Below are 10,907 nucleotides of genomic sequence, written 5' to 3' on the forward strand. Positions count from 1 at the left end.
TTTCAGTAAAGACTCAGGCACAGCAGGCATTCATTCCTTCAGCCCCACCTGTGTCTGCTCTTCTTAAATCACCTTCCCCATTCAGCAGCAGCCCTGCATTTCCTTTGTTCAGCCTTGGTCTCTCAGAATTGACCAAAGCTCTTCTGTTTGCTTTTGAATTCCCTTTCAAACAGCATCTCCAGGTGAGGTTTTCTTTTCCTACACACATACCTCTACAACAAAGGCAATAGAAATTTGTGCTTTGTAATAGTGCCGACCCCTGCCCTGCTGCAGTCTTTTCCCACATGGGTTTTTGCAGATAGCTCTGCTTCAGGGTCTGGGGAAGGAGAGAGGCTGGGCAGGGCTGTCTGTTTCCCCAAACCAGGCCTTGGACCAGCAGGAAGATGGAGATGGCCTCACAGCAAAACTCACCTGCAAAGTTGGGGTGACCAGCAAGTGCTGGAAATGGCCAATGAGAGACACTGTGAGTGACAAAGACCCTGAGCAACCTCCCCTGTCTTTCCACACCACCAAGGTCACAGAATGGCCTCCTCCTCTCTCCTGTACCTGCATGTCTTCCTTCCTTGCCACAAGTCCTGACTCTGCAACACAAACCTTCGGTGTGAGTTCTTGCCCTGCATGGTCACATACTACAAGCTATACACTGATATTTTTATCTGCTGGTCACTTTCCAGCCCAGCACAACTCCCCCTAAACTCTTAACACTTCGCTTGACCTCTCTGCACCTCCCCTACCCTTGGCCCATTGCGGCCCAGTCTGGGCTGGCCCCACAGCAGTGCCCACCACAGGGTGCTGCAGAGCTCTGGGCACTCACCCCACAGCCCCAGACCCTCTGAAGGGCACAGCAGCTCCTCAGGGGTGGAGGGGGATGTGCCCAAGAGGTGGGGGGCATCTGTGGCACAAGGCCTGAGGAGATCCCCTTGTATGATGGAAATGCAGCAATGGAGGCCAGATGTGTCACACAAGTGCCCACTGCCTGTCCTTGCCTGTGGCCACAGGCCTGCCACACAGCAGGACTCTAACCATGCTTGAAGAGCACTCAGGCCTTCCACCAACCCAAGGGTTCAGAAGGAAAGCATGGAAGTGGGAAGAGAGCAGCTCGGGAAAGACCAAGCGCTGGTGCTCGCAGACAGTGCTGCTGTGCCAGGACTCTTTTCTTCTTCCCCTCTGCACACAGGCACTGCTCCCTGCAGCTGCAGAGAAGGTCTTGGAGGAAGGATCTCAGAAAAAGAAGGGCCCTTTATTTTGTTTAAACTCACAGAAGGTACGGCTCCTCATTTGCACAGCCTCCAGGTCACAGAAAGCCTGGGTATATTGTGAATTAGAAACCAGAGAAAGACAGACATTTCTTTGTGGAAAGCATTCAAATAAGTAAAACAAAGCAAAAAGAGCAATCAAAAATCACATTCAAACCCCAAATCACCTTAAAAGAAACCAGAAGAAAGGCTGGGCCTCTAATGAGATAAGAACTATGCAGAAGACATCAGGCAGTTTATTCCTTCTGAAAAGCATCCAGTGATTAGTTTTCTCAGGGCATCCTTGATCTCATGGTTTCTCATGCTGTAGATGAGGGGGTTCAAGGCTGGAGGTACCACTGAGTACAGAACTGCCACCAGCAGGTCCAGGGATGGGGAGGAGATGGAGGGGGGCTTCAGGTAGGCAAACATGCCAGTGCTCATAAACAAGGAGACCACGGTGAGGTGAGGGAGGCAGGTGGAAAAGGCTTTGTGCTGTCCCTGCTCAGAGGGGATCCTCAGCACAGCCATGAAGATCTGCCCATAGGACAGCACAATGAAAACAAAACACCCAAATGCAAAACAGACACTGACTACAATTACCCCAACTTCCCTGAGGTAGGCATCTGAGCAGGCGAGCTTTAGGATCTGGGGGATTTCGCAGAAGAACTGGTCCACAGCATTGCCTTGGCAGAGGGGTAGTGAAAATGTACTGGCAGTGTGCAGCACAGCAGTGAGAAACCCACTGCCCCAGGCAGCTGCTGCCATGTGGACACAAGCTCTGCTGCCCAGGAGGGTCCCGTAGTGCAGGGGTTTGCAGATGGCAACGTAGCGGTCGTAGGCCATGACAGTGAGAAGAAAATACTCTGCTGAGATCAAAAAGACTAACAGAAAGATCTGTGCAGCACATCCTGGGTAGGAGATGGCCCTGGTGTCCCAGAGGGAGTTGGCCATGGCTTTGGGGACAGTGGTGGAGATGGAGCCCAGGTCAAGGAGGGAGAGGTTGAGGAGGAAGAAGTACATGGGTGTGTGGAGGCGGTGGTCACAGGCTATGGTGGTGATGATGAGGCCATTGGCGAGTAGGGCAGCCAGGTAGATGCCCAGGAAGAGCCAGAAGTGCAAGAGCTGCAGCTCCCGCGTGTCTGCAAATGCCAGGAGGAGGAATTCAGTAATGGAGCTGCTGTTGGACATCTGCTGCCTCTGGGTGTGGAGCACTGAACAGGGAGGCAAGGGCAGTGACAAGTTAGGGCATTATTCTCTGACCAAAATCAGAGCCATTTCTCATACTACATGTTTACCACATTTTTTCCATTTCAGCGTGGTCTCTGTTCAGCTCTGCTCATGGAGCTCTGGTTGGTCCTGGCTCAGTGTGCTGTGAGGAGCAGGACCTCTGCCCACTGGCTGCCATGGAGTCAGCCTTGCTCTTCAGCAGTGACTTTCTGGAAATGGTGTCGGTCAGGGGGATCAGTCCTGGTGTTTGAATTGGTCAGGGGGATCAGTCCTGGTGTTTGAATTGGTCAGATGAATCTGCTCCTAATGTAAAAGTGCTTCTCAGCATCTGCACTTCCAGGGCTAAGAATACAGAATCAAAGCTTTGTTTGGGGGGGGGGGGGGGGGTTACAGCTCTCTCCCATCACACCTGGTAATATTCTTGGATTTCAGAAACCCTCATCATTTCTGCTGTACTCAGAGAAAATAAAGTGGGTTCTGCGAGGAAAGAGTACTGCCTGCACCGCAGTGGAGAGTGAAGGGAGCTGGTGTGTCACTCTGTCTTGTTGCCAGCTACCCTGAGCTTGCTCCTTTCTGAGAGGGAGGGTAATCACACCCCCATGTAACCTGAAAATACTCCAGGCACTACTGAGAGCAGAGAGACCCACTGTCCAACACCAAGTGACTCCCCCTGTCTCAAGGTCTCTACACCCCACCTCTTGCCAAGGACACACATGGTTCATTTCACAAACCAAAATCAAAACCAAAATCAAAGCCATTTCTCATACTACATGTTCACCGCAGTTTTTCCATTTCAACGAGATCTCTGTTCAGCTCTGTGGACGGTGCTCTGGTTGGTGCTGGCTGAGTGTGTTGTGAGGAGCAGGACCTCTGCCTACTGCTAGAAAGGAGTCAGCCCTGCTGTGTAGCAGTGAGTTTCTTATTGCTCAGGTGCATCAGTCCTGCTGTTTGAATTGGTCAAATGAAACTACTCCTAAAGTAAAAGTCCATGTCAGCATCTGCACTCCCAGGGCTAAGAAACAACAATGAAAACAGTGTTTGAGTGAGAGGTATGGGGGTTAGAGCTCTCCACTATCTCACCTAGTGATTTTCTTTGATTTCAGAAACCCTCATCATTTCTGCATCACTCGGAGAAAAGAAAGTGTGTCCTGTGAGGCAAGAGAATTGCCTGTGGCTTAATGCAGAGTGAGGGGAGCTGGTCTGTCACTCTGTCTTGTTGCCAGCTACCCTGAGCTCTCACCTTTCTGAGATGGAGGGTAATCACACCTGTGTGTTAACCTGAAAAGACTCCAGGCACTACTGAGAGCAGAGAGACCCACTGTCCAACACCAAGTGCCTCCCCCTGTCTCAAGGTCTCTGCACCCCACCTCTTGCCAAGGACACACATGGTTCATTTCACAAACCCAGCAGCAATTCCTCAATCATAGTGTGTCTGTGCTTCTCCATGGGGCATTCAGAAACACCAAGATGCTATGGGATAGACATGCATCCTGGAGGGCATCTCACAGCTTGGAAAGACACCCCAAGAAAATAGCCAAGTGTCCTGATGATGGTATCTCAGGAAGGGACAGTCAGCTCATTTCCTAGGGAATAACACAGGCTGCATTGCCCAGAGCCCCACAGCTTGGAGGAGAGCTTGGACACCTGTAACCTTGTTCCCATGGACACAGCTGCATGGGAGGACCCACAAGATCAGTGTGCGACTCTGCAACTGAAACTCCCACCCAAGAGAAACAGACAGCAAGAACAAGATAACAATAGCAATAACACAGACTAGTGGAGAAGCAAGGAAAAATAGAGTGAGGGTCTGGCTCAGAGAGGCAAGGGGAGAGGCAGCTGAAGTCTCAGGGAAGACTTACCCTTACCCAGCTGTACATGCCATTTTCCAGACACCAACACAGCCAGGCAGTTGTTCTCAGTCCCTGTGCTCTACTTCAGGAGGCTCCTATCAGACTTACTGATCCCTCAGCGTTACAGCTCAGGAGTCTCACTGAGCTGTTGAAGCATGACAACAGTTTCTCGATGTCTCATGAAAATTTCTCAGGAGTAGAAAACTGAAAACACAGGCTCAGGAAAGCTCCTTGTGTTTATAACAATCCTTGCTTTGACCTTCCCCTTGAAAAGTGCCCTTGGAAATGTCTTGGGGGTGATCTGGAGACTGTGAGCAGCCCTGATCCACACAGCACCCTCTTGTCAGCAGAAGGACCCTGCCCTGCTGTGGGTTGCTTCTTCCACCCACAGCTTCTCCCCACTCTGCTGTTAGAGCTCCCCAGGCAGGCAGAGTACTTACCCTGACCAGCGGCAGAGTCCCTGCCCCAGCACACAGAACTCTGGGATGCAAGGACCCTGCTCAGAAGGACAGCCCTGGGCACCCCTGGCTGCACACCCACCTTCACACTCTGCAGCCATCCCCAGGTGAAGGCAGCTGACGTGCCCTGTCCCTCTGAGGGTGCAGCAGGGAAGCTGTGCTCCAAAGCGCGTCCTTTTTCTCTACACTGCACAAACTGTGAGAGTCCTCCTAAGAAATCCTATAGGCTGTGGGATGTGCCAGCTTTAGGAGATCATTCCAGGAAGCACAGCTGCATTGCCCTGCAGCAAGACACTTACCTTGTTAAGGGATATGAAAATTTTGCTCCAAGTCAGCACTTCTCTGTCCTCCCACCCCAGACTGCCTTTAACCTCTCTCCCTGCCTCACTTCTCTCCCCTCGGTGCCTGAAGGCAGTGCCCGCAGCCCTGCTGCGCTTTGCAGAGGAGCTGCTCCTGGGCAGAGCTGTCTCTCGGCAGTGCTGCCTGCTTGCCATGAGCTCCCTCCAGCCCAGGAGCCCAGCCCAGCTCAGCAGCAGAGGACCAGCCCAAGGCAGCACTTTCTCTGCCCCCTCTGGGCTCCCTCCAGGTGTCCCTGGGGCTCCAGGGGAACCTGCTGGGAAACAGGCTGAGGCAAACACTGATGTTGCCTCCCTCAGCTAGGGAGAGCCACTTCTTTCCTGAAATAAAATTCTCCTCTCAGAGACAAAGTTACATCTACATGCCACATTTTTTGGTCTTAGAGTTAGACAGGATACCCAGAGAGAGGCAGGCAGGGATCTCTGCTGAGGGAAGGGATCCATGGGTCAATGGAGGCATCTCATCCTGCGTTTCTACTGATGGCATTTGAAGGAGGCTCAGCTCCCTCCCATGCACACCACAAAGCCACAGGAGGTGGGATTCCTCTTGCCTCACTTCAGGTGTGAGCAAAATGGACACCTGCATGGGAGCTCCTTGTCTCAGCTCCCATCTGGATTAATGGAGAGGAAGGGCAGGACTCAGGTGTTCAGATGCAAATCCCTGGTGACATTTGAACTGCCAGAGATGGTCCAAGATACATGTAGGTAACAGCAAACTGTAACGGAGAAGTTCATAGAGACAGGCAACATCTTGGGAATCATGTATGAGCCTGGTGGGAAATTCCTTTGGCCAAGTGACATGACAGCTTATGCCCAACTAAAGGCCAAAAGAACCTTTTCCTACTCCTTATCTTCATGACACTTGATACAGCTATTCATATGAACAATTGCCGTCATGTACCATAGCGAGAGCTGGGTCTCTCCCATCAGGTGAATTTACTATACCTCCACTGACTGTAATGGCATTTGTCCCATGTTTGTCCCCACATTGCCTAACAGAATTCAGGGCAGGTCCTCTGTTTAATGTCCAAATCCAGGGACACAGAGCTACATGAGATGCCAAGGCTAGCAGGGACCTCACAGGAGCTGCAGAAAAGCAGTTCCCATTCAGGGTGGGTGCATCATAGACGTCCCAGACAGCATCACAGAGAGTACGATTTGGTGCCTCTTTGCCATACACTAAAGCCATCAGTCAGAGGCATCCATCATCAGATGCCATCAGAGAGGCAAGGTCTGTTCCTTCTCCACCCAAGAGCTGCAGGCATTGCATGAACAGGAAGCATGTCACACAGGGGTTCTTACTTGCTCCCTTGATGATCCAATCAATGAAAAGTGTGCCTGGATACATCTTGTCTTCAAGGGCATCATCCTCAAAGCACAGCTATGAACCATATCAAAACTCAGTGGAAGCTCAAAAAAAGATTTCAAGGGCACCAGGATGAACTTTTGATACTTCAGGAACTGTTACAGAAGAAAAAGAGATAAGGTAGGACCACTGCTGAAATGAGGAAGAGTAGCTCTAGATAGATCTGAGGTACTCTACGTCACAGCCTCGGTTAATACCAGCCAGGTCTCCCAGGCCTTTGAGCTGTGAGGCAGGACTCTGGAGGAGAACAACCAGCAGTGGATGGGGATCAAGCATGGGGTTACTCAAGCAAACTACACCCTTACCAGACCATGGGAACCATAGGGGCTGCATCCAAGGGTGCTGAGAGAGTGTTTTTTTCTCGAGGAGGTGCTGGTCTGTTATGACCCCAGTAAGAAAGGAACTCGGACACTGTGAGCTACTTTTTAAAATTATGTTCATCATCGTTAACACTATAAGGAGAGAACCATGCAGATCATCTCTAGGCCCCTTTAGATGGTGGGAACCCCAGGTGGTCTTGCATTCAACGGGCCTTCTGCCCAAATGCAGCAAACCATGCAGACCCCTTCCATAGAAGACAGGCTCCTGTTTTGGTCATTCAAGCTAGTGTAGGATTTTCTTACAAGGAACAACTCTACTCATCGTCTCAACAGTCAAACAGAAGTTATGTTTTCATGAGAATGTTTTGCTGCACTGTTAGATACAGGCAAGGCCACGCAGGAGGCATGGTGTCCAGTACAGAGTGGGACCTGCCTGAAGGCTCTAGTGTGATAATATGCTGCTGAGGTTGTCCTCTGGCCAAGGGATCTGTGCAGCATAAAACGGGTTTGATGGCCGTGCTCTACGTGCAGCAGGGTGCAGCGCAGCGCAGCCCTAAGAACTCGATGTTCAATATTTTTCTGGTCAGGACCAGTGTTCAGGTTTCCCTGTGAGAAGTCTGTGGTCCACTACGCTGCCACAGCTGAGATGCCATGGCCCAAACGTGCACTGCCAGGAGGAGCTGGAGACCCATGGCTTGTCACAGAACTGTGATGGTTTTGGATTAAATGAGACGTGGTGGGACAGCTTGCTGAGCTGTGGTGCTGCAATGGAGGGATACAGGCTCTGCCCAGGGAGCAACAGGGAGGACAAGGACTATGCCCCCTGTATCAAGGGGAAGCTTGGATTTGTGGAGGTCCAAGATGTGACAGACAACAGGTTGGACTAGCTTTTGTCATTTAGGATGTGAGCAGGAGTCAGCAAGAATGACCTTGTGTTGGAAGTTGCAAACTGCTTTCTCAGGGAGAGGAAACAGAAAAAGTCTTTAGTCAGCAACCCCAGGAAGTCTCCAGGTTCATGAGCAGGCTCTGTGGAGGGTGGGTGAGGAGGCAACGAGGCACTGGAGCTGTAAGGACCTCATGTCCTTTTGCATGTACAGAGTGTTTACTGCTGGTGACGACATCCTACGATCAGTACCGGGCTGTGTGCCACCCCCTGCTCTCTACAAGACTCAGGAACTGCCAGGTCTGTCTCCTTTGCTAGGGGGATTTCTGTCAGCTACAGTAATCATTTCAGTCATGACCCAGATACCGTTCTGTGGCCCCAGTGGAGTGGACCACTTCTTCTGTGATTTCACCCCATTGCTGGAGCTTTCACACACTGGCACTGTGACACTCATGCTCTTTGCTGTCGTGACCTGCTTTTTAGATCCCATCCTCCCCTTCCTCTTCACATGGTCATCCTGTGTGCATCAGAGCTGCCACCCTGAGGAACGTCTCCCATCTGGCGCGGGCAGGCAGAAAGACTTCTCCACCTGCTCCTGCCGCCTCACTAGTGCCACTCTTTTCTGACACCCTCATCTTTGAGTGCGTGATGCCTAGAAGAACCCTCCTGAGAGAGGTTGACAAAGCCCCTTATCTACACCATCCTCACATCCCTGTTCAATCCTCTCATCTACAGCCTGTGGACTAGAAAGGTTGGGGAATGGGGACACTGGGAAAAATGCTCAGGGAAGCTGTGAGCTGCACAGAGAGTCCATGGGAGTTGTGGGCCTGCAGGAAGAGATAGCTTCTGGTTCTCTTTTGAACAAGCCCAGAGGACCTGGACTGGCATGTGCGGTGTTCTGGGCACTTCCCTGCAAATGTGGGATATGAAGACGGTTTTTAGTGTGTGACGCAGCAGAGAGGTGCTGGTGGAGCTGGCTGGTGTCATCACAAGGCCTCTCTCAAATATTTTGGAAGGGGCAGAGAGATCAGGGAGGTTCCAAGATCCTCAGAAAAGGCAAATCTCAAGCCGATCTTCAAGAAGGGCAAAAAGGAGGATTGGGAGTGTAACAGGTTGGCCACCTTCACCTCAGTCCCTGGCAAGGTGACAGGGAAAATGCTCTTGCAGCCATCTCCATTGCTTGAAGGAGAAGAAAAGGATTGCTGAACCCATGTGGGAGGGGAAAGAAGGGCATGCTGTGTACCTGGACTTTTGCAAGTCCTTGGATGTGGTTTCCCGTAGTGTCCTTAGAGCAGATTGTTGACATCTGGACTGAAGATGTGGACGATGCAGTGCATGGGAAGTTGGCTGGACGATCAGGATCAAATTCCATCAATGGCACAAAGTCCTCTGAGAAGGCAGATACTAGCAGCATCCCTCTATGATCAGCAAAATTTGTAAAAGATCATTAAAAGCTGGAAATTAAGACTTCTTCTGCTGTTACATAGACTTTTTTTTCTGCACAGGCTTCCACATTTTTCTAAAAGTTACATTCTGGTCTTCATTCAGTTGCCCGCACAGAGGTGGCCATGGCATCCAAGCTGCCCTGTGGTAACTGAAGCAGCCATGTGGGAAAAGTGATGCAGGAATCCTTTGGATGTACAAGTGGGCTTGCAGGCAGGGAACCTCTGGGGTGGTGCAGGGCATCGCCTTCCTCCAGTGCTACTGGGTAGGCTGTGAAGAGGCCTCTCAAGCACAGCAGACAGTATGTCCCCTTGGATGGTGGCTGTGAGGTCACTTCTCACTGGTCAACAGCAGCAGGGAGAGAGATACTCTGAGGTCATGAAGGTCATCAGGAAGCTGCCCTCAACAAGATGACACATTTGGGGAGGTCAGGAGGAGCCTGAGCAAAAGAAATGGGTGATTTGGGGGAGGGAAGAGGGCCTTGACCAACAAACACAAAAGATTTTGAAGAGGTAAAATGGGTTAAGGGGACGTTGCTGTGAAAACACTGACTGTGAAAACATTCCTGTTAAGCCTTTACACTATCTTTAACCAGTAACCTTAACCCCTAACCCTACCCCTAAATACTTCTCCTCCCCCTGACAGTAATCCACTGTTACTAACCTAACTGAGCTATCCCTAACCTCACAGCTTGCATCTTATCTAAATCCCAAACCCATAACCCCTTACCCTTACACTTACCTGGTTTCTCACCCGAGCCCCTAGCCTCTACCCCTAGTATTAACATGTTGGCCTTAATCCTAGCCCTCACCCCAGCCCTAAACAAAACCCTAACCCACCATGCCAGCCCGCACCTTAAACGCTAGTCAGGAACCTCAGCACACCACCAAACTCTCTCCTTAAGCCTTTGCCTAACCCCCATCCCTGAAAGGTGAGCTCTAATCCCTAAACTCCAACCTGAACACCGAATCCCTGAAGCTGTCTTTTCCACGCTCTACTGCCCTCATCTTGGTCACCTCTGCTCAACCTCACTTAAGCTGTCTGGCCCCGTGGGACCAGGGCAGGGATCGTGAGGTCCCAGAACAGTCGCATGGCATTGGGAGAGGAATGTGAGGTGACCTGTGTCTGATGAGCTTGTAGGCCACAAGGAGGGGATGGGTGGGAATGCTATGGTGAGGTCAGCTGTGGCTCAGGATCTCATGGGACAGCAGGAGGCACAAGGCTGGGAAGGCGGCTGGGAGGTCCCTTCTGTCCTTGGAGTTGATAGGCCAGCAGCAGGAAGATGGCTGGGAAAGGGACTGTGAGGTCACTTCTTTCTGGAGGAGCTGATAGGTCAGCCCTTGACTCATGGCTGGGATTTGCACTTTTACGCTCACATCTGCCAGTGTCTCTGGCAGGCCAGCAAAAGCGTGTTCACTGGGAGAATCCCTTTCCCCAAGTACCTGGTAGGCCCGTCCAGGACGAGGGCTCGGATATGGGTTCTCACACCTCTTCTGCCCGAGTACATGATGGGACAGCAGCAGGCACGTGGCTTGGAAGATCACGGTGAGGTTACTTCTGTCTGGTCAGTTGACATGCCACAAGAAGGCTGATGGGTTGGGCTGTCACTCCTACACCAATTATGCCTGAGAAGCTCATAGGCCAGTAGGAGGCACATGACCATGAAGGCGAGTGTGAGGTCCTTGGAATCTCCAATCTCTTGGGGTCATTGGCCATCAGCAGACACATGGCTGGCATGTCGACTATGACATCACTTCTGCCTGAGA

At 51.3% G+C, this 10,907-nt stretch overlaps 1 protein-coding gene across 1 annotated transcript; it reads right to left on the reverse strand.

Moving 5' to 3' along the window:
* Positions 1-1,469: 1,469 nt before the first annotated feature.
* Positions 1,470-5,391, reverse strand: LOC142028070 (olfactory receptor 14A16-like). Its single transcript, XM_075022171.1, has 2 exons — positions 5,265-5,391; positions 1,470-2,449 (listed from the first exon to the last, which is right to left on the reverse strand). Exon 2 carries the CDS (start codon positions 2,424-2,426, stop codon positions 1,470-1,472), a length of 957 nt encoding a protein of 318 aa, XP_074878272.1. The 5' UTR covers positions 2,427-2,449; positions 5,265-5,391.
* Between the last annotated feature and the right edge of the window lie 5,516 nt (positions 5,392-10,907).

Source organism: Buteo buteo, unplaced genomic scaffold (assembly GCF_964188355.1).
Source record: "Buteo buteo unplaced genomic scaffold, bButBut1.hap1.1 HAP1_SCAFFOLD_137, whole genome shotgun sequence".
Lineage (NCBI taxonomy): Eukaryota > Metazoa > Chordata > Aves > Accipitriformes > Accipitridae > Buteo > Buteo buteo.

What these genes read in the sequence shown, in the direction of transcription:
- LOC142028070 (XM_075022171.1), bottom strand. Translation starts at nt 2,426, where the DNA reads ATGTCCAACAGCAGCTCCATTACTGAATTCCTCCTCCTGGCATTTGCA.